The sequence below is a fragment of the Hippocampus bargibanti genome, linkage group LG05 (assembly GCF_051943395.1).
Source record: "Hippocampus bargibanti isolate YZ-2025 linkage group LG05, ASM5194339v1, whole genome shotgun sequence".
Classification (NCBI taxonomy): domain Eukaryota; kingdom Metazoa; phylum Chordata; class Actinopteri; order Syngnathiformes; family Syngnathidae; genus Hippocampus; species Hippocampus bargibanti.
In genome coordinates, this window is record NC_142738.1 from 1,499,665 (window position 1) to 1,518,050 (window position 18,386).

General features: G+C 39.9%; 1 protein-coding gene across 6 annotated transcripts in view; it reads right to left on the reverse strand.

Moving 5' to 3' along the window:
* The window catches only part of aard (alanine and arginine rich domain containing protein), a 31,836-nt gene extending 13,450 nt beyond the window's left edge, over window positions 1-18,386 (reverse strand). For 2 of the 6 annotated variants that reach the window (XM_088996665.1, XM_088996664.1), the window contains exons 1-25: window positions 17,920-18,386; window positions 16,677-16,791; window positions 16,423-16,596; window positions 15,697-15,803; window positions 15,303-15,440; window positions 13,861-14,018; window positions 13,169-13,205; window positions 13,004-13,076; window positions 11,849-11,900; window positions 10,490-11,559; window positions 9,626-9,833; window positions 7,921-7,985; window positions 7,754-7,832; window positions 6,630-6,728; window positions 4,495-4,574; window positions 3,564-3,627; window positions 3,450-3,494; window positions 3,125-3,334; window positions 2,961-3,032; window positions 2,809-2,867; window positions 1,849-1,994; window positions 1,583-1,750; window positions 817-847; window positions 585-726; window positions 278-491 (exon numbers count right to left, since the gene is read on the reverse strand). In XM_088996665.1, the coding sequence (XP_088852791.1) occupies window positions 278-491; window positions 585-726; window positions 817-847; window positions 1,583-1,750; window positions 1,849-1,994; window positions 2,809-2,867; window positions 2,961-3,032; window positions 3,125-3,334; window positions 3,450-3,494; window positions 3,564-3,627; window positions 4,495-4,574; window positions 6,630-6,728; window positions 7,754-7,832; window positions 7,921-7,985; window positions 9,626-9,833; window positions 10,490-11,559; window positions 11,849-11,900; window positions 13,004-13,076; window positions 13,169-13,205; window positions 13,861-14,018; window positions 15,303-15,440; window positions 15,697-15,803; window positions 16,423-16,596; window positions 16,677-16,791; window positions 17,920-18,107 (3,794 nt within the window). In that variant the 5' untranslated portion in view covers window positions 18,108-18,386. Of the gene's footprint in view, window positions 1-277; window positions 492-584; window positions 727-816; window positions 848-1,582; window positions 1,751-1,848; window positions 1,995-2,808; window positions 2,868-2,960; window positions 3,033-3,124; window positions 3,335-3,449; window positions 3,495-3,563; window positions 3,628-4,494; window positions 4,575-6,629; window positions 6,729-7,753; window positions 7,833-7,920; window positions 7,986-9,625; window positions 9,834-10,489; window positions 11,560-11,640; window positions 11,772-11,848; window positions 11,901-13,003; window positions 13,077-13,168; window positions 13,206-13,860; window positions 14,019-15,302; window positions 15,441-15,696; window positions 15,804-16,422; window positions 16,597-16,676; window positions 16,792-17,919 lie in introns of all 6 variants that reach the window. The other 4 variants (XM_088996669.1, XM_088996666.1, XM_088996668.1 and 1 more) reach the window with 3 other exon arrangements.

Consider the following 18,386-nt stretch of genomic DNA (forward strand, 5'->3'; position numbering starts at 1 on the left):
ACTACTGTATTGAGTGTAGCAAGTAGATTGCTGTGCGAGTGTGTGACATGGCGGCTGGCCAAAATTGTAGTGCGCGCTGCGGTGTCAGGCGTAGAATAATAAATAAAATAAAATAAAATAAAATAAAATAAAATAAAATAAAATAAAATAAAATAAAATAAAATAAAATAAAATAAAGGGTCTGGCGGTCGTGGTCGTAAGTACAGGTAGTCATAACTCGCGCCGGTCGTAACTCTGATGTTACCTGTATATATGAAGAGAATAAAGCGGTTCTTACTTGAGGTTGGTGACTTCCGTTTGTAAGTCCAACTGAGTGCGCTCCAAAGCCGATTTAACATCTTTCACATCATCCAGAGAGCGTCGTAGCTGCGCCTTCTCAGTTTCCAGGAGGCTCATTTTGTCGGCAAAGAAGCTGTGACGGCTTTTGGCCTTCTGGATGGAGCGTTCGTATTTGTGGAAGATGTTCTGGAGCTTGACCATACTCCTGGAGTCTGAGGAATAAAGAATAGGAGGTTATTGTGTACGTGGAGATCTGATTAGTTAGGTTTCTTAAAAAAAAAAAAAAAAAAAAAAAACAAACGCACCCGTCACAAGTGAATCCAGGTTCTGAATGAAGAGGGAACTACAACGATGACCCGAAGAGCGAAAGTCGGAATCATCCGTGGTCACGTCGGATGATGAATTGAGCTCGTCAATATCTTCCGACATTTCGATTTGTTCTGAAAGCTGAATCGATGCAGAAATAAATGTCATCGTAATCAATATACAGGATTGAACTTCAAATTTAGGGAAAAAAAGGCACACAAATTAAGTTACCTGTTTTTTTATTTGCTCTCTGGTTTTATGCCTGTTGCCAAGAGAGAGAGCAAAAAAATGACAGTGGTAAGGAATGAACAATTTCAAAATAGTGATACCTTGGCTTACGAACGTAATTGGTTCCCAGACAGAGGGTGTAAGGCAAAAAGTGTGTATCCCAAAAAATACTTTCCCATAGGAAAGCATTAAAATGAGAATAATCCGTTCCCAGATCCCCATAAAACATAATTTTCTCCTTTCTAATTTTCTAAGCCTTATAAAACTACACAAAATATACCTTATTTTATGTTTAATAAATGTGCTATGGGATTATAATTAAAGAAATAAACTGTACTATATAATAAAGTCGTTTTATTTACCTTTGTGATGGTCGTTGATGGCTTGATGGAATGGATAGCTTTTGGTATTAAGTGTTTCAAGGAGCTCTGGGTGATACATCTTGGAAGTTGTGATATTGCAACGGCAACAGATGCAAGCAGACACACTAGAAACATCATTAATAGCTGGTTCCCTTGCTTGTCTTTTCATTTCAAATTGAACTGATGGCTAGTGCGGATTATTTGTGGAGCCTGATTGATGGGAATTTTAACCTTGCAGTCGACACATCACTCATTGTGGCAGCTCAGGGTGTATCCCGAAAAATAGTTCGTATGCCAAGGTAAAATTTTCATAAACTTATTGTTCGTAAACCGAAATGTTCGTACGCTAAGGGGTTCGTAAACCGAGGTATCATTGAAAAATGCATGTCATGAGGCACAATGGAGACCTTGTTTCATCATCCGACACGTCACTTAAAGTGCTGTCGTCCAACAACGAGAGCTCTCTGTTGTCACTCTGCGGGCTTCCGGATACGTGGGCCTTCTCTACATTTTGTTCTGTGGGTTTACTGACGCCGAGGGGCTGTTGTTTTGAGAGATGGGATTCCATCGGTGCACTGCTCGTGATAGGGAGAAAACAAAAACAAAAATAAAAAAGACGAGAAATTGAAATTGAAAGAAAGATAAAACAAGTGCAATAAAGCACACATTGTACCTGTCACAGGTTAGAGGCTTCCGTGTTTGTTGGGAGTCTTCGGCTTGACTCGACATCTCGGGCTTGTCAACAGCGTTTTCATCTGAGCCAATGAAGGTGCTGGAATTTGTCACTGGAACCGCAGCCTTGGGGGTCTTTTTGATAGACTACACAAAATAAACCCACAAAAAACACTAAACAAGGCATTTCGGAATTATCTATGCAGAAAATTAACATTTTCCCACATTTTCATCATGACATGAACACCCATTTTCATGATAGTGATACCTTGGCTTACGAACTTAATTGGTTCCCAGACAGAGTGTGTAAGGGGAAAAGTGTGTATTCCAAAAATTAATTTCCCACAGGAAACTATTAAAATGAGAATAATCCGGGTCCGGATAAAACATAATTTTCGACTTTCTAATTATTCTAAGCCTTAAAACTACACAAACTATACCTTATTTTATGTATAATAAATGTACTATGGTATTATAATTAAAGAAATAAACTGCACTGTATAATAAAGTCGTTTTATTTATCTTTGTGATGGTCGTTGATGGCTTGGTGGAATGGAGTGGCCGGTTTCATCATTAAACACTTGATGAGGAACGTAGCCGTAGCCGACGACTGGGGGCAGGGAATAGAGGACCAAAACAAGCATGCAGCCATTTTCTTTTAGGATAACAGGCTCGTTCACGATGGACACATCACTCATTGTGGCAGCTTCGCGTGTATCCCGAAAAATAGTTTGTATGCCAAGGTAAAATTTTCATAAATTTAACGTTCGGAAACCAAAGAGTTTGTAAGTCAAGGGGTTCGTAAACCGAGGTATCACTGTATGGAGAAAAAAAGGCCAGTTCCAGTTTTAAATTTCTGAATTCTGTCAATTTTTTAGCTTTTTTTTAGCTATTTTAGCTTCCTGGCCCAAAAATATGAAGGAATGTGTGGTGTGGATGTCACCGCGGAGCCATTTCTCACCTCTTCTTTCCGCTCGTCATGTTGCAATTGGCTTCTTTTGTCATCGGCCGCTTCGGAAACTTCAGAGGAGCCGCAGGACAGACAGTTTTTACACGTATAACACGCACGCAAGTACAACAACAACAAAAAAATAGGTTTGTGTGAATTTTCACCTTCACTGTCCGCTTCCTGAAGATGCCGATTGGCCGCAGCTTGTGATGAATCCAAATTGTTTTGTCCCCAATCTAAAAAGTAGAACATGGCAAAATAAAATAAAATTGTAGGTCATGTGATTTGAATGGAAAAGTGTAGAAATAAGAAGAGAAAAATGATTTACTGTCACTCTCTTGAACGATCGCCTTCTTGGAACGAGGCTGAGGGTGAGGGGCTGCGCTGAAACTCCTCGGGGGAGCGACGGGTGCTTTTGGTGACTTATCCGTCTCCTTAATGGAGGATTGTGGGAAATCTTCGGGTGTCGGGGGAGTCTCTGTGCCTCCGAGCAGGCTTTTCTTACTGATATTACTTGACGTATCCCAGTCTGATGCATCTGTAAAAAAATGAAAAATAAATACATAAAAAACAGCAAAGTGGCATTTAAAAATGGCACAGTTCGCTATAAATAAAGTTGAATCATTTTGACGCGGGGTCTTCATCATTCTGACCTTCAGCATAGTCAAAATCTCCCAACCCGAGTTCCTCCATCAAGTCTGGCAAAGAATCCAAGAATGAAAAAATGGATTGATTCCAAAGTATAGAAGGAATATGGCGTCACTCACCCGTTTTTTCCTTGCTTTTTCCTTCACATTTACTCAAAAGCAGTCCCCATTTGCTTTCTTCGCTCTGGTCATGTGAAAAGCACACATGACTATCACATACATACATAGAAATAATAATAATAATAATAATAATAATAATAATAATAATAGTGTAATAACAATAATAATAATAATACTGTCATTCTGGTGATGAGCCTTTGTTACTACTACCACAACAACAATAATAACAATAATAATAATAATAATAATAATAATAATAATAATAATAATAATAATAATAATAATAATAATAATAATAATAATAATAAAAATGTCATTCTGGTGATGAGCATTTACTATGACTACTACTACTTCTACTACTAATAATAACAACACTGTAATATAGCTAAACGCCGTGGAAGGACTGCTACAATGTGTCCTTTTTTCGGTCAGGGGGCGTTCCTTCAGTGAGGTAGGGTGAGGACTCATCACCAACTCAAAAACAAGACTTCCGGAATATTCAGCGCGAGTCTTAAAATGTAAAATATAGCTATATGCCGTGGAATCTTTGTAAAATACGCTCAGTAGAAGTCCTTTGATGAAGACATTTTACAAATTATGGACACAACTTGTCCGGAGACGTCGGTTGTCCTTTAAATTGCAGCTGACAATATTCGATATCGACTGCCCACTTGATATCTTTTGGTAAAAAGCAGAACGATGGTATAATGGAATAATGGAATGGAATGGAATAATAATAATAATAATAATAATAATAATAATAATAATAATAATAATAATAATGTCATTCTGGTGATGAGTCTTTACTACTACTACTACGACTTTGACTACTACTGCTGCTGCTACTACTACTACTACTACTACTACTACTACTACTACTAATAATAATAATAATAATAAAAATACTGTCATTCTGGTGATGAGCCTTTACCTCTTTTCGCGCCGAATCCTCTTTTTGAACATTTCTGGTGTCGTTACTCTCAGCAACAAATGAAACAGCACCCAGACCTCCTAAGTGACAGAATTAATTTGAATCATGTTGCATGGAGATTAAAAATATATATTATTATCATTATTATTATACCTTTATCTATTGACTCAGAAAAAAAGTGTAAACAGTTCTGTGACAACATTTGAGGGGTCAGCTGTAAGTGAATAAAAGCATCTTAACTCATTCACCGTCATTCCCGAATCTATTCTGCAATTGAAAAGAATGATGTGCAGCGCCATTCCCAAATTTGTTTGGGTTTTGTTTTTGCTTGTTGCGTTTGAAGCGTCGGTCAGACCTCTGGCAATGTTTTTCCCTCCCAGGAGGGGGCAGCGTTTGCCTTTTGTACAGCCACTCCCATTTCAAGTTCATATAACTCCAGACCCGTATAATTTAGGAATTAACTATTTTTTTTTCCCTGATGAAAGAACAGAGTCTAAGGTTTCAAACGCTGTATTGAATGTTTACCGATCCATGCGCACCAAATCCAGCAGACATTTAAACAGCTTCTTCCCCCAAGCCATTAACTCTTTGAACTCTTTCAACAGTAGCCAAAATGGAACTGTATAGTGCCACTTAGCAGTTTTTTTTTTTTTTTTTTTTGACAACGATACTAGTGCAGCGTGTTCTACCGGAAACAAATTCCTTGTGTGTTCTACATACTTGGCAATAAAGATGATTCTGATTCTGATTCTGATTCTGATTATGTAGTCCTAAAAGTCAATATTCTGTGCGTCCTGCAATTTTAGTCAAAATGACAAAAACCCTGGCACTGGAGTGGACACCTTTATATAAGCACATCGCCTGGCAGTGAATGAGTTAATTGTGTTCTGTCAAGATGATCCAATTCAGACTATGAAACTTTCATGAACAAATAAAACAGTAAAATGAGAAACTGCGTATTTCCAATATGATGGATGGACTGGATGACATTGACGTTCAAGGCAATATGTCATGCAAATGAGCTGGCAGTTCATGAAAATACTCGAGTAGGAAATTTGAAGCATTTCGATGCCGCGTTTCATTTTGGTGACTCAGCATCCTGGGTAATTTTCACACAAACATTTAAAGGACAACCGACGTCACTTTTTTGTTTCCTAACTGTTTCCTAAAATACCCAAAACACGCAGTATGATATTTTTAGTCAAATGCAAAACACCAATAAAAATTACATAGTGTCTAAAAAGTACTTCAATTTGAAACCGGAAGTGGCCAGTTTCAGAAGGTCCCGCCCCCATGTTCGTGGTGTCACGGCAAGACGTCTTGCCTTGCTCTAGAATCAAAACAATGGCTTCAGATTGGGAGAATATGCTTTCTTGTTACTCGTCCAGTTATGAATATGATTCAAATAGTTCTGAAGAAGAAAGCATACATGTTTGCAATCGATTAAAGAATTTATTCCGTGTAATTTTGAGGCATCAGGGGTGGGAAATGTCGCACCCAAAAAAGGCAGAACATGGCGACAAAGCCGTGTAAGGAATTAATCAGCCCGTTTCCACAGTCTGATAAATTCCTCCCATGGAGCTTGGTCGCCCTCTTCTGCCTTTTTTTGGTGCTACACAAAGTTTTCAGACCAAACAAAGTACAGCAAAATGCATTGACGTGATGGAAGGACTGCTACAATGTGTCCTTTTTTCGGTCAGGGGCGTTCCTTCAGTGACGTCACGTGAGGACTCGTCACCAACTCAAAAACAAGACTTCCGGAATATTCAGTGCAAGTCTTAAAATGTAAAATATAGCTTTAATATGCGGTGGAATCTTTGTAAAATACGCTCAGTAGAAGTCCTTTGATGAAGACATTTTACAAATTATGGACACAACTTGTCCGGAGACGTCGGTTGTCCTTTAAATTGCAGCTGACAATATTCGATATCGACTCCCCACTTGATATCTTTTGGTAAAAAGCAGAACGATGGTTTGAGGAGCGAAAATAGCCATTCATGAACCGTGCACGTATGCCGCATGCATTCTGGGAAAAGTGTTTATGAGTCGATGGGTCAAGTATCGTGCACAGTTAACATGCAACTGACCAAAATTAAAAAACAAAAACGATCACGGTGACCGTTCACATTTCCTACCAACTCTGAGGTTGTTTCTTTGCCTGCCTTTACTCCACCAAGGCTCGGGCATCCACCCGCTTCCTGCCCCTCTTAAAAATGAGGAATTATATAACAAGTCTACGAAAAAAAAAATACAAAATAAAACGCCACAGGTTGTTACACAGAACACCAAGTGTAACTGGAAAACCGGTTTCTTACACAGTGATACCTCATCTTACGAACTTAATTGGTTCCCAGAAAGTGTGAAAGACGAAAAGTGTGTCTTCCAAACATTAATTTCTCATAGGAAACCATTAAAAATGAGAATAATCCGTTTCCAGGTCCCCATAAAACATAATTTTCTACTAAATAAGCCTTAAAACTACACAAAATATACCTTGCTTTCTGTATAATAAATGTGCTATTGTATTGTAATTAAAGAAATACACTGTACTGTATATAATAAAGTTGTTTTATGTACCTTATTAATGGTTGTTATAGTTGCCTCTTTATGATATCTGAGTGAAGTTGCCGTGCTTTCTCGGCGATAATACCCTCACACACTGTCCCCTGCTAGCTGCTTTTCGTTAATACAAATACACAGAAGTTTTTCAACCTCTTCTATTGCCTGACACCGATTGCTAAGATAACACAGAAACACCCTTAGCCACACGTAGCAACGGTCGACTTAGCATATTGGTACTGGGACGCTAAGTCACACAAACGCACACCTCGTTGGTGTTTTTCGATGATCTCCTTCTTCTGCATGACCGTAATTTTCTTTTTTTGTCCTCTTTGGTCTAACACTAGCCTGTGGATGGGTCTTTTTCGGTCCCAAAAAAGCAAAAGCTTCCACCCCATAACAAACCATGTCTGCACTGAGTGCACTCAGAGAAAGTGGGTGTGGAAAAGTAGTCCGGGAGCCACGATGGCGCTGTTCGGCCGTGTGGTTTGGTGTTCTTCCGCCAAAAACTAGTCAGCCAGCCATTGTGGCGCTCCGTGTGTTTCCCGAAAACTAGTTCGTATGCCAAGATTATATTCTCGCAAATTTAATGTTCGTAAGGCGGAAAGTTCGTGAGCTAAAGCGTTCGTAAGCCGAGGTGTCACTGTATATGAATTAAAAATACAAAAATGTAAGAAAATAAAAGTTAATGACAGCTTACCATCGTCGATCTTCTCTGCAACAGTCTTCTGTGCTTCTACGGTTTGTTGATCTTCACGTGGCAATTTTTGGCCTTCATGCTAGTCATTAAAAAGTAATAAATAAATCTATATTTTTTTTGTTTTGAGTCTGACATAAAAAGCTGAAAGAACATTTATACCAACATACCTCAGAATCACAAGAGTCCCGGTCTTCCTCTTCTTCCACGTCGTGACACGACTCCGAACAAATACCTGAGATTTTCAAAATAAAAGCATTTATTCAAAGAATAGAAATCCCAATTGTCTCCCACAGTCCATAAATATCCATGATAAACCGAACATCCATATCTGTCCTGCAACTCTCTGATTTTCTGTCTTTCTCTTTGCTTCCTACCTTGGCAATTCCCTTTTCCAGCATCCTTCTATCGCTACGACCTCTGCCACGACCTCTAATGTCCAAAGCATCTCAATCTGGCCTCCCTAGATTGTCTGTCTCCAAACCTTCCAGTCAGTGTGAACATTGTCTTCTTCTCTAAGTCAGCTGGGAGAAGGTAAAGGAACATCTCAGAAAATGTCGTAAACTGCCACCTGGTGGCCAATGCATGTACAGCACAAAGAGCCACACAATGAATGGAAGAAGTGCACAAATTATTTAGATTTTTACACATTTTGCTTTTTTTTTAATATAGTACAATACTGTAGAGTGTAATCTTAATTTTGTTATTAAAATTGAGGGTGTTTTGAATTATGAATGTGGTCACTCGGCAAAGTATCAGAAACTTGTAAGTCCAATTAACCAATGCAGTACAGTGATACCTCGGTTTACGAACTTTTCGGTTTACAAACGTTACATTTATGAAAATTTTACCTTGGCATACAAACTTTTTTTCGGGATACACACAGACCTGCCACAATGAGTGATGTGTCGTTTGCGAACAAGCCCGTTCTATTTACAAGAAAATGGTGGCAGACTATTTTGTCTTCTATTCCCCGCCCCGTCTTCGGTTAAAGCCGCGTGATTGGTCAAGAACGCAGCAGTGAGGGGGGGGGGGGGGGTTAAACATTAAATAGACAAGCAGAAAACAGTGAGCGAGTTTCAACTTTGATAGTTCAAAGGCAGAGACTGCAAGGTTAAAATATCCCATCAATCAAGCGCCACAAATAACCCGCACAAGCCATCTATCTGTCCACTTGATGCAAAAAGCTATCAACCCAGCTAAAAAGAACACAGTTGATGAGGAACTAGGTAAAATTATCGCAGAGAAAGCACCTCCAAGGGATCATTCCTCAAGATGGTGAAAGAAGGCTACGTTCCTCATCAAGTGTTTTATGCTGACAAAACCGGCCACTCCATTCCATCAAGCCATCAACGACCATCACAAAGGTCAATAAAACGACTTTATTATTCAGTACAGTTTATTTCTTTAAGTATAATACCACAGCACATTTATTATACGTAAAATAAGGTATCTTTTGTGTAGTTTTAAGGCTTATTTAGAAGAACATTATGTCTTATGGGGACCTGGGAACGGATTATTCTCATTTCAATGGTTTCCTATGGGAAATTAATTTTTGGGATACACACTTTTCGCCTTACCCACTCTGTCTGGGAACCAATTAAGTTCGTAAGCCAAGGTATCACTGTATTTATTTATTTTTGTTGTTGTGGTTTTGACTTCAAGATGGTGCCACGAGAATGGCTGCCTTTACAGCAGCTCCTGTATTTTGTTTTTCTACTTCTTCCTTTCCTCTTCCTTTCATCACTTTCCTGCTATGAAATGTACATTTCTCCACCGCAAGACTAATAAAGGCTAATCCAATCCAAATCCTCAATTTATGGAAATAGTTATTCGCCGACGACAGAAATAAGGGGACACCTGGACTGCTCTTACCGCTTTTAGCGTCTTTGGAAACATCCCCTTTTTCAGGGACGTCTGTCGTACCATCCAGGGGGCTTCGTTTTTCTTCAAGTTGATCATCTGAAATGTCGTCGTCCTCCTCCATGTCCTCTTCTTCTTCTTCTTCCTCATCATCGTCGTCGTCATCTTCTTCGTCATCGCCCGGATCTTCGTGACTAGCGTCGTTCTCATCTTCCTCTTTCTGTATACAAATATGAGCTAATGTGAGATTTTCATTGGTGGGAGTGGAATGTGAGGGTTTTCAAAATAAAAGCAGAGTTACCGCAAACATAAGAGTCAACAGGTAGAAGATTCAAAAACCCAAAATACAAGCAACTTCATTTGTAAATCGATGAGAAGGTTTCTTCAGCCGTCATCTGTACTTCTGTGAAGGTGTCGGACGTTTCGCTTCTTATCCAAGAGGCTTCGTCAGCGAACGAAATTTTTTGCTGGTAGTTTTGGCCCTATATATATCTATACATGCTTCTTGTCCAGACGTGGCGGTGCCGGACTCTGCTATGATCGGTCCCTGCTCTCACGTTGGGGGGAGCAGAGGACTACTCCCTTGCCCCATTTGCTCTGGGATTACCTCATCAGCATAACTAAGCCTATGTTGCCTAAGAAGTCTATTGTACGAACGATCCAAATTAAACCTAACCCCACCATGACGATTTACTGAAGGGTTTTGCTGTTTTATGAAAATAGCTTTCTTTTACTCCCCTTTCAAACCATCTATTTTCTTTCGCTAAGATTTTTACACAGATCCATTTGTAAATACAAATATAGATGTAGACAGACGACTACCCGCTACGAAAACTACGCGTGGCACCTTCGCCGTATCTTCTGATGGATCCCTACCTCGTCGGGTGAGTCCAAATCAACATCGTCAATGTCGGTGTGAGGTAACGGTTCGGAAAACACGTTTCCATCCTGGTGAACGTCAACAACATCAACTTTGCTGGACACTTCTTCTTCACTTCTCGTGGTGTTTTCGTTGAGGGTTTCTGGGCGGCCATTTTGATTGGGATCAACCGACCGCTCCTCAGATGAGGAATCCCAATCAGATTCTGCTTTTGATGGTCTGTACTTGTAACGGGGAGAGGTAGGTGGTGCTATTTCGTCAAATGGCAATTGCGGGTCATGGGTTCTTCTTGGTTGTAAGGTAGTAACCCCTGGTGATGGACCCTCGGCGTTTTTTGGACAGGTAGTCCTCTTTGTGATGTCACGGGGTTCTTCACACCCGTCTGTTTCGTCGTCTAAGGAGGAGCCCCATGACGATCTGCGTTTTTCAGTTTTGGAAATGTCCGCTTCGCCATCCTCCTTTGTATCTTCTGCCGGCGCATTTCTTTGACTTTTTCGAAGATCATCGCGAAGGTTCGTTTGGGTACGATCATCACGGTTGCAATCGTCACGCTCTTTTGACACCTCATCCGTCGTCTTCATCCCGCTGGGGTTCAAAACAGTCTTTTGATTCGACGGCAACATGAGTTCGTCATCCTCGTCGGAATATTTCGATTCCACTCTAACGGCGGACACCACCAGATCCTGGTCCACGTCCAACGACCGAAGCATCTTAGAACGCGACGTTCCAGATGATCGTGAAGGATTATCCGGAATCACGCCGGAGCTACTTGAACTACGTTTGCGTGGAGCTTTCCCGCTATCAAGATCACCTTGCGCAAGGGGGGTAGATTGCGGGTCTTCTGAAGAAGATTTTGACTGGACAGAAGCTCTATCACAGTCATCTTCACTGCCCTCCTCCTCACTTTCCTCATTATCTTCATCTTCATCCTCTTGTTCTTCTTCATCTTCTTCCTCCGAGCTATCATCTTCCGATTTCTGGCCTTGCGATTCGGAACTTGACTGACTTCCTGACAGTTGCTCTATCGTATCACGGTTTCTCTCGAAAGGTTCCGACAGATGTTTGGCTTGTTGAAATATTAAGAAGGAAAAGAAGGAGAGGAAGGGCATGAAAGGAAAGTAACAGAATCATAAAGACAAATATGTACCTTGGAGTAGATTAGGAGAGGGGTAGAGGTCATCTGGGAGGCTTTGGGAAGGAAAGGAGCAGGTGAAGGGGGGGCGCTATTGTCACTGTCAGACTCAGAAGCGCTCATGGATTTGTGGAGAACTGCAAAGGCTATGAACGTTAGGAATTACCAGCCACACCGAATCGACTACGGGGAGGATTGCGCGCGGAAAATAGTCGGCGAGTACCTTTTCCTCTTTTCGATTCCAGCATTTTCCGGAGGTTCATTTTTGGCGGAGTCTGAAAGGAAATGTGAAAAAAAAGAAGCCCGTTAAAAAAATTAAAAGGATACAGGAAGTTACATGAAATTAACATTTTAGATTTTTTTTTAATTGCCATTTTAGATTATTTTTATATTTAAAATAACCATTTAAAAAAAAGAGAAAATTACCATTTTAGAAAAAAAAGAGGAAATCACCATTTTAGATTTTTTTTTGGGGGGGGAAATTGCCATTATAGATTTTTTTAATTGAAAACCACAATTTTAGATTTTTTTAATTGCTATTTTAGATTATTTTGACGTTAAAAATCGCCATTTAAAAAAAAGAGAAATTTACCATTTTAGAGAAAAAAGAGAAAATCACTATTTTAGTTTTTTTTGGGGGGGGAATTGCGATTATAGATTTTTTTACATTGAAAACCACCATTTTATAAATTGTTTTAATTGCCATTTTACTTTTTTTTAATTGAAAACCGTCATTTCAGAAAATATTTTTTTGAAAATTGCCATTTTACGTTTTCTTAATGGAAAATCGCCATTTTAGAAAATATATTTTCTTTAATTGCCATTTTACTTTTTTAAATTGAAAACTGCCATTTTAGAAAATATTTTTTTTGAAAATATTATTTTGAAAATTGTCATTTTAGATTATATTTTTACATTGAAAATTGCCATTTTACTTTTTTTTAAATGGAAAATAACCATTTTAGAAAATATATATTTTTTTAATTGCCATTTTCCTTTTTTTAATTTAAAAAAAATCACCTTTTGAGAATTTTGTTTTTGGAAATTGCTATTTTAGATTCTTTTTATTTTGAAATTGAAAATCACCATTTTAGACAAAAAAGACAAAATTACCATTTCAGAAAAAAAATGAGAAAATCACCATTTAAGATTTTAATTTTAATTGAAAAACGCCATTTTAAAAAATCAGTTTTGTGTAAACTACCCATTTTCCTTTTTTTTAGTTGAAAATCACCATTTTAGGAAATTGGGGTGTCTCATTCAGTCAATTAGTCCAACATTAATTTGCTGCTCCAAATTGAGCCTCTAGATGGCAGCACTTAACATTCGGAAATAGCAGTGAATGAGTTAAACATTGATTGAAAAACACTTGACGGACCTTCTCAACACTGAGCGATTCGCAGTCGTCATCGGAGGAAGCCCATTCGTCGACGACGCCTTTTTTTGACGCTCTAAAAAAATAATAATAAATAAAATCACAGAAAAGAGTTGGAAGGCAATAACGTTTGTACTTTTCCTGCGGCGTAAAGGAACCGAAGCTCACCTGCTGAGTGACTCCGCTTGAGAATTCTCCTCCATGTCTGAAACGATGCAGAGATGTTTTTTTAAATATATACTGTATTGTTTTTTTTAACTCTTCTTCTTACCCTTTGGCTTTTCCCTTCAAGGGGTCGCCAAAGCAAATCAGTGTCCTCCATCTTTAGAGGTTTGATCTGCATGTTTGTTTCGGCCAAGCTTTTACATTGGATGCCCTTCCTGACACAAACCTCTGTATTTATCCGGGCTTGGGACCGGCACAAGAAGACTTATGTCCCTTTGTGGCTACAGAACAAGCCACTCGCTCAGTATTGTTTTTTTTAACTGATGCAGTTAAAAAAACAGACTCAAAAATGCCATTTTAAAGGACAACCGACGTCACTTTTTTGTTTGTTAACTGACATCGGAAAAATGTTTTATAGCATCTAAAATACCCAAAACACGCAGTATGTTATTTTTAGTCAAATGCAAAACACCAATAAAAATGACTTAAAGTGTCCAAAATCTGCCAAAAAAAAATGAACCTGGAAGTGGCCAGTTTCAGAAGGTCCCGCCCCCTTGTTCATCACATCACCCCAAGAAGAAGAAGAAGAAGAAGAAGAAGAAGAAGAATCTTTCTTTGTCCCACAATGGCGAATTTTGCAATCTACAGATCGGAGTTGACTAACTCATTTCACGATTCTCGTATAAACTATTCACCGTTTTTGTCGGTGGCCGGTCCTCTCGCAGGGAAACCCGTTGCAGTGACTCGGGATGCTTTGCCCAACTCAGATTTCAACTTTTTGCTTGGACCAGGATGAGACAAAGAGGCTGCTTGGTTCCTTTGGGCACCGTGCTCACTAATGAGAATGGCGCAGCTGCAACAGAGTCAAGAGACCCGTGATTGACAGGAAGCTAGCATGCGTCTTTTTGACATTTAAAGGACAACCGACACCATTTTTTAGTTTCCTAACTGATATCAGAAAAACTTTTATAGCATCTAAAATAGCCAAAACACGCAGGCTGATATTTTTAGTCAAATGCAAAAGGCCAATAAAAATGACTTCAAGTGTCCCAAAACTGCCGCAAAATGAGCTCGAAACTGGGCTGATTCAGAAAGTCCCGCCCCCTTGTTCGTGACGTCACGCCAGGATACTCTTTCACAAACTGCCTTGCTCCAGAATCAAAACAATGGCTTCAGATTCGGAGAAGATGCTTTCTTGTTACTCATCCAGTTATGAATATGATTCAAATAGTTCTGAAGTGGAAAGCATAAATGTTTGAAATCGATTAAAGAATTCCTTCCGAATCAGTCCTTCCGTCGGTTGTCCTTTAAAGTACAACCGACACCATTTTTTTGTTTCCTAAATGACCTCAGAAAAACGTTTTATAGCATCTAAAATATCCAAAACATGCAGTATGATATTTTTTGTCAAATGCAAAACATCAATAAAAATGACTTAAAGTGTCTAAAAATTACTTCAATTTGAAACCAGAAATGGCCAGTTCCAGAAAGTCCCGCCCCCTTGTTCGCGACGTCACGCCATGACGTCTTGCCTTGCAGGAGAATCAAAACAATGGCTTCAGATTCAGAGAAGATGCTTTCTTATTACTCATCCAGTTATGAATATGATTCAAATAGTTTTGAAGAGGAAAGCATAAATGTTTGCAATCGATTCAAGAAGTCCTTCCGTATCAATTCGAGCCGTCCGGACTCCAATGTCGCGCCCAGAAAATGCACAAGATGGCGCACAAGCTCCGTTGGAAATTTGTCTGCTGGGAATTTGTGTCAACTAGTATCAAATAGTAGTCTTGGTGCAACACACAACGATTCACTATCACGTTATTTATGTTTTTTCCATCTAATTTCGCAATCAACACGGATCAACACGCAAAGTACCCAAAATGCATTGTGTGTCGCTTTCTCGGTCAGGGGCGTTCCTTCAGTGACGTCACGTCAGGCATCAACTCGAAAACAAGAATTCCTGAATATTCAGCGCGAGTCTTAAAACGTAACTAGATGCCGTGTAATCATTGTAAAATACGCTCAGTAGAAGTCACTTGAAGGCATTTCACAAATTATGAACACAACTTGTCCGGAGATGTCGGCTGTCCTTTTAGCGGACGTTGGCACTTTTACCGCCTGTTCTTCAGAAACTTACGGATGGTGGCCTTCAATCACCGCGTAATCCTCGGCTGAGTGTCCTTTGTTATCCTTCAGAGTAACATCGGCATGAAACCGCAAGAGAAGTCGCATCATGCTGACGTGACCATTGCCGGCAGCTATCATCAACGCCGACCTGTCGTTTTGACATTTATGAAGCTTCGTTAGGATGATTTAAATACAGTAAAGTCTCGTTATATGGATATCGGTTATATCGATAGTACTGCTTATTACGATACTATTTCTATGAAAGCAAGGAGAAAATTTACATGCCGCAGGATCGGATATATCGATAGTCCTGTTATAGCGATATTTTTTCAGACTCCCGAGAATATCGCTATAACGAGACTTTACTGTACTGTACGTTTCGTGAGTCATTATTCGGCACCGACCTTTCATCTCGATCCAAAATATTGACGTCGGCACGTTTCTTCAACAGAATCTCGGCCACGTCGATGTGATCCTCTTGGACGGCCACCGTCAGGGGAGAAATGCCCTCCTAAAAATTAAATGTCATACAATATTGATCAATAACATTATCATTTCTAATTTATAATCTTATACAATGATACCTCGGCTTACGAACGCTTTAGCTAACGAACATTTCGCTTTACGAACATTAAATTCGCGAGAATATAGTCTTGGCATACAAACTACTTTTCGGCGGACGAAACAAATGACACAGCGCCACGGTGGCTGGCGGACTACTTTTCCACACCGCCTCTCTGAGTGCAGATGCGGTTTGTTATCGTGTGGAGTACTTTTTCTGCCTGCTCTATAATTAAGTTTTTAACCGGTTTATGCGATGAAATGGTTAAAAAGTTGTTTTCTAGACTTTGAACGGATTAAGATTTTTTACATTGATTTTAATGGAAAGTGCTGTTTCGGTTTTTGAACAAATCGGTTTTCGAGCAGGTTTCTGAAACGGATTAGGGTCGAAAATCGACGTGTCACTCTATTATTATCACACTTCAAGACACGAATAGTGAATCAGTATTCCACCGTACAGGAAGTACGTATCAGATCGGCCACAAAGCCTGCTGTTTTTTTTTTTTTTCTTCTTTTTCCTAGCCTAGCGTCCACAAACGCGACGCAAATCCAACAATAATGACACTTGCCTTATTCTGGACGTTGATGTCAGCGTCATGATCTACGAGGGCGTGAACGGTGGAGACGGACGAGAAGCTTGAAGCTAAATGTAAAGCCGAGTTTCCGTCTGTGTCCACCAGGTTAGGATCAGCGTGATTTTCCAACAGAATATTAGCACACAGTTCATATTGGCCTTGCACTGCCTGATAAAATGAACGAGAATTGACACGATTGTGAAAATTGTTGCTGGTGGTCAAAAAAATGTCACCGGGCTGACAGTTACCTTCATTAAAGCCGATCTATTTTGATTGTCGCATAAATTGAGCTTGGCTTTTTGCTCCACGAGAAATCGCACCACCTCAGCGTTCCCGCAGGCACAAGCGAGGTGAAGGGCTGTTCTGGAAGACAAAAGACAATATATTAGATGGATTTACTGTAAATTTATAGCGGTTTAGTGCTGATGCTGTTAGGTTAAAAGAGGAGCTTGAAAAATGGATATTTTCACGGCATGCACACAAACAATTGGCTCTCTTAAAGGACAACCGACACCGGCGGACAAGTTGTGTCCATAATTTATAAAATGGCTTTAAATGACTTCTACTGAGCGTATTTTAATAAGATTCCACCGCATATAGCTACATTTTACGTTTTAAGACTCACGCTGAATATTCAGGAAGTCTTGTTTTTGAGTTGGTGACAAGTCTGTACGTGACGTCACTGAAGGATCGCCCCTGACCGAAAAAAAAAAGACGCATTGTAGCGGTCCTTCCATCACGTCAATGTATTTTGCTGTATTTGTTTGGTCTGAAAACCTTGTGTTGCACCCAAAAGCCGCCAGAAAAGGGCAACCAAGCTCCATATAAAGAATTTATCAGCCTGTGGAAACGGAGGTGGCCACCATTTTGTGCCTCTTTTTTTTGGGTGAGACAGTTCCCCCCAATGTTGCCTCAAAATGACACGGAATAAATTATTTAATCGATTGCAAACATGTATGCTTTCCTCTTCAGAACTATTTGAATCATATGCATAACTGGATGAGTAACAAGAAAGCATCTTTTTCCAAATCTGAACTCTCTGAAGCCATTGTTTTGATTCTGGAGCGAGGCAGTTTGTGAAGGATTATCCTTTTGGTGCAATAGGAAGTTTTCACACCAAACAAGTACAGCAAAAAACATTGACGTGATGGAAGGACTGCTACAATGTGTCCTTTTTTCGGTCAGGGGCGTTCCTTCAGTGACATCACGTACGGACTCCTTACCAACTCAAAAACAAGACTTCCGGAATATTCAGCGTGAGTCTTAAAAGGTAAAATATAACTACATGCGGTGGAATCTTTGTCAAATACGCTCAGTAGAAGTCATTTGAAGCCATTTTACAAATTATGGACACAACTTGCCCGGAGACGTCGGTTGTCCTTTAAGTCATTCGGGAGAATGTGCTCAAATACAGAATTTGTGGTTGATCATTAACCTTGGCTGGATATTCTGAAATGTAGTTGAACAAAATAAATCGGAGCCTTTACCGACCTGTTGTGCTTGTCGAGCTGATTGATATCGTTGCTATTGACGAGATGCTCCAGCTTGGCCACATCCCCGCGCCAGGCAGCCTTATGAAACTTGCCCAGGTCCTTCTCTTTCACCTCGTAGCCCAAACAGAGCGCGTCGCCCCGGGACGGGGACTGTTTCTTCTTGGAGAAACTGAACAATTTCTTCATGCTGGAAGCTTCGCCGCCGCTGTTTGTCTGCGACTTGAATCGGAGCGAAGGAGATCACAACTCGCGTCTCTCATGCCAGACAAATAACTGAGACGTCCAAAGAGGATTAACCTCGGGAACCGTCGTTGGAGTTCGACATGGATTTTGCAAAATATGGACACGTCGAGTCATGTCGCGCAACTTTACCGCTCATGGAGGCTCATCATTGTTTTTATATGAATGGAACGAGACGAGGAGACCGCCACAAGTGGCGATTCAGCATAAGAGCGTTGACGTTTT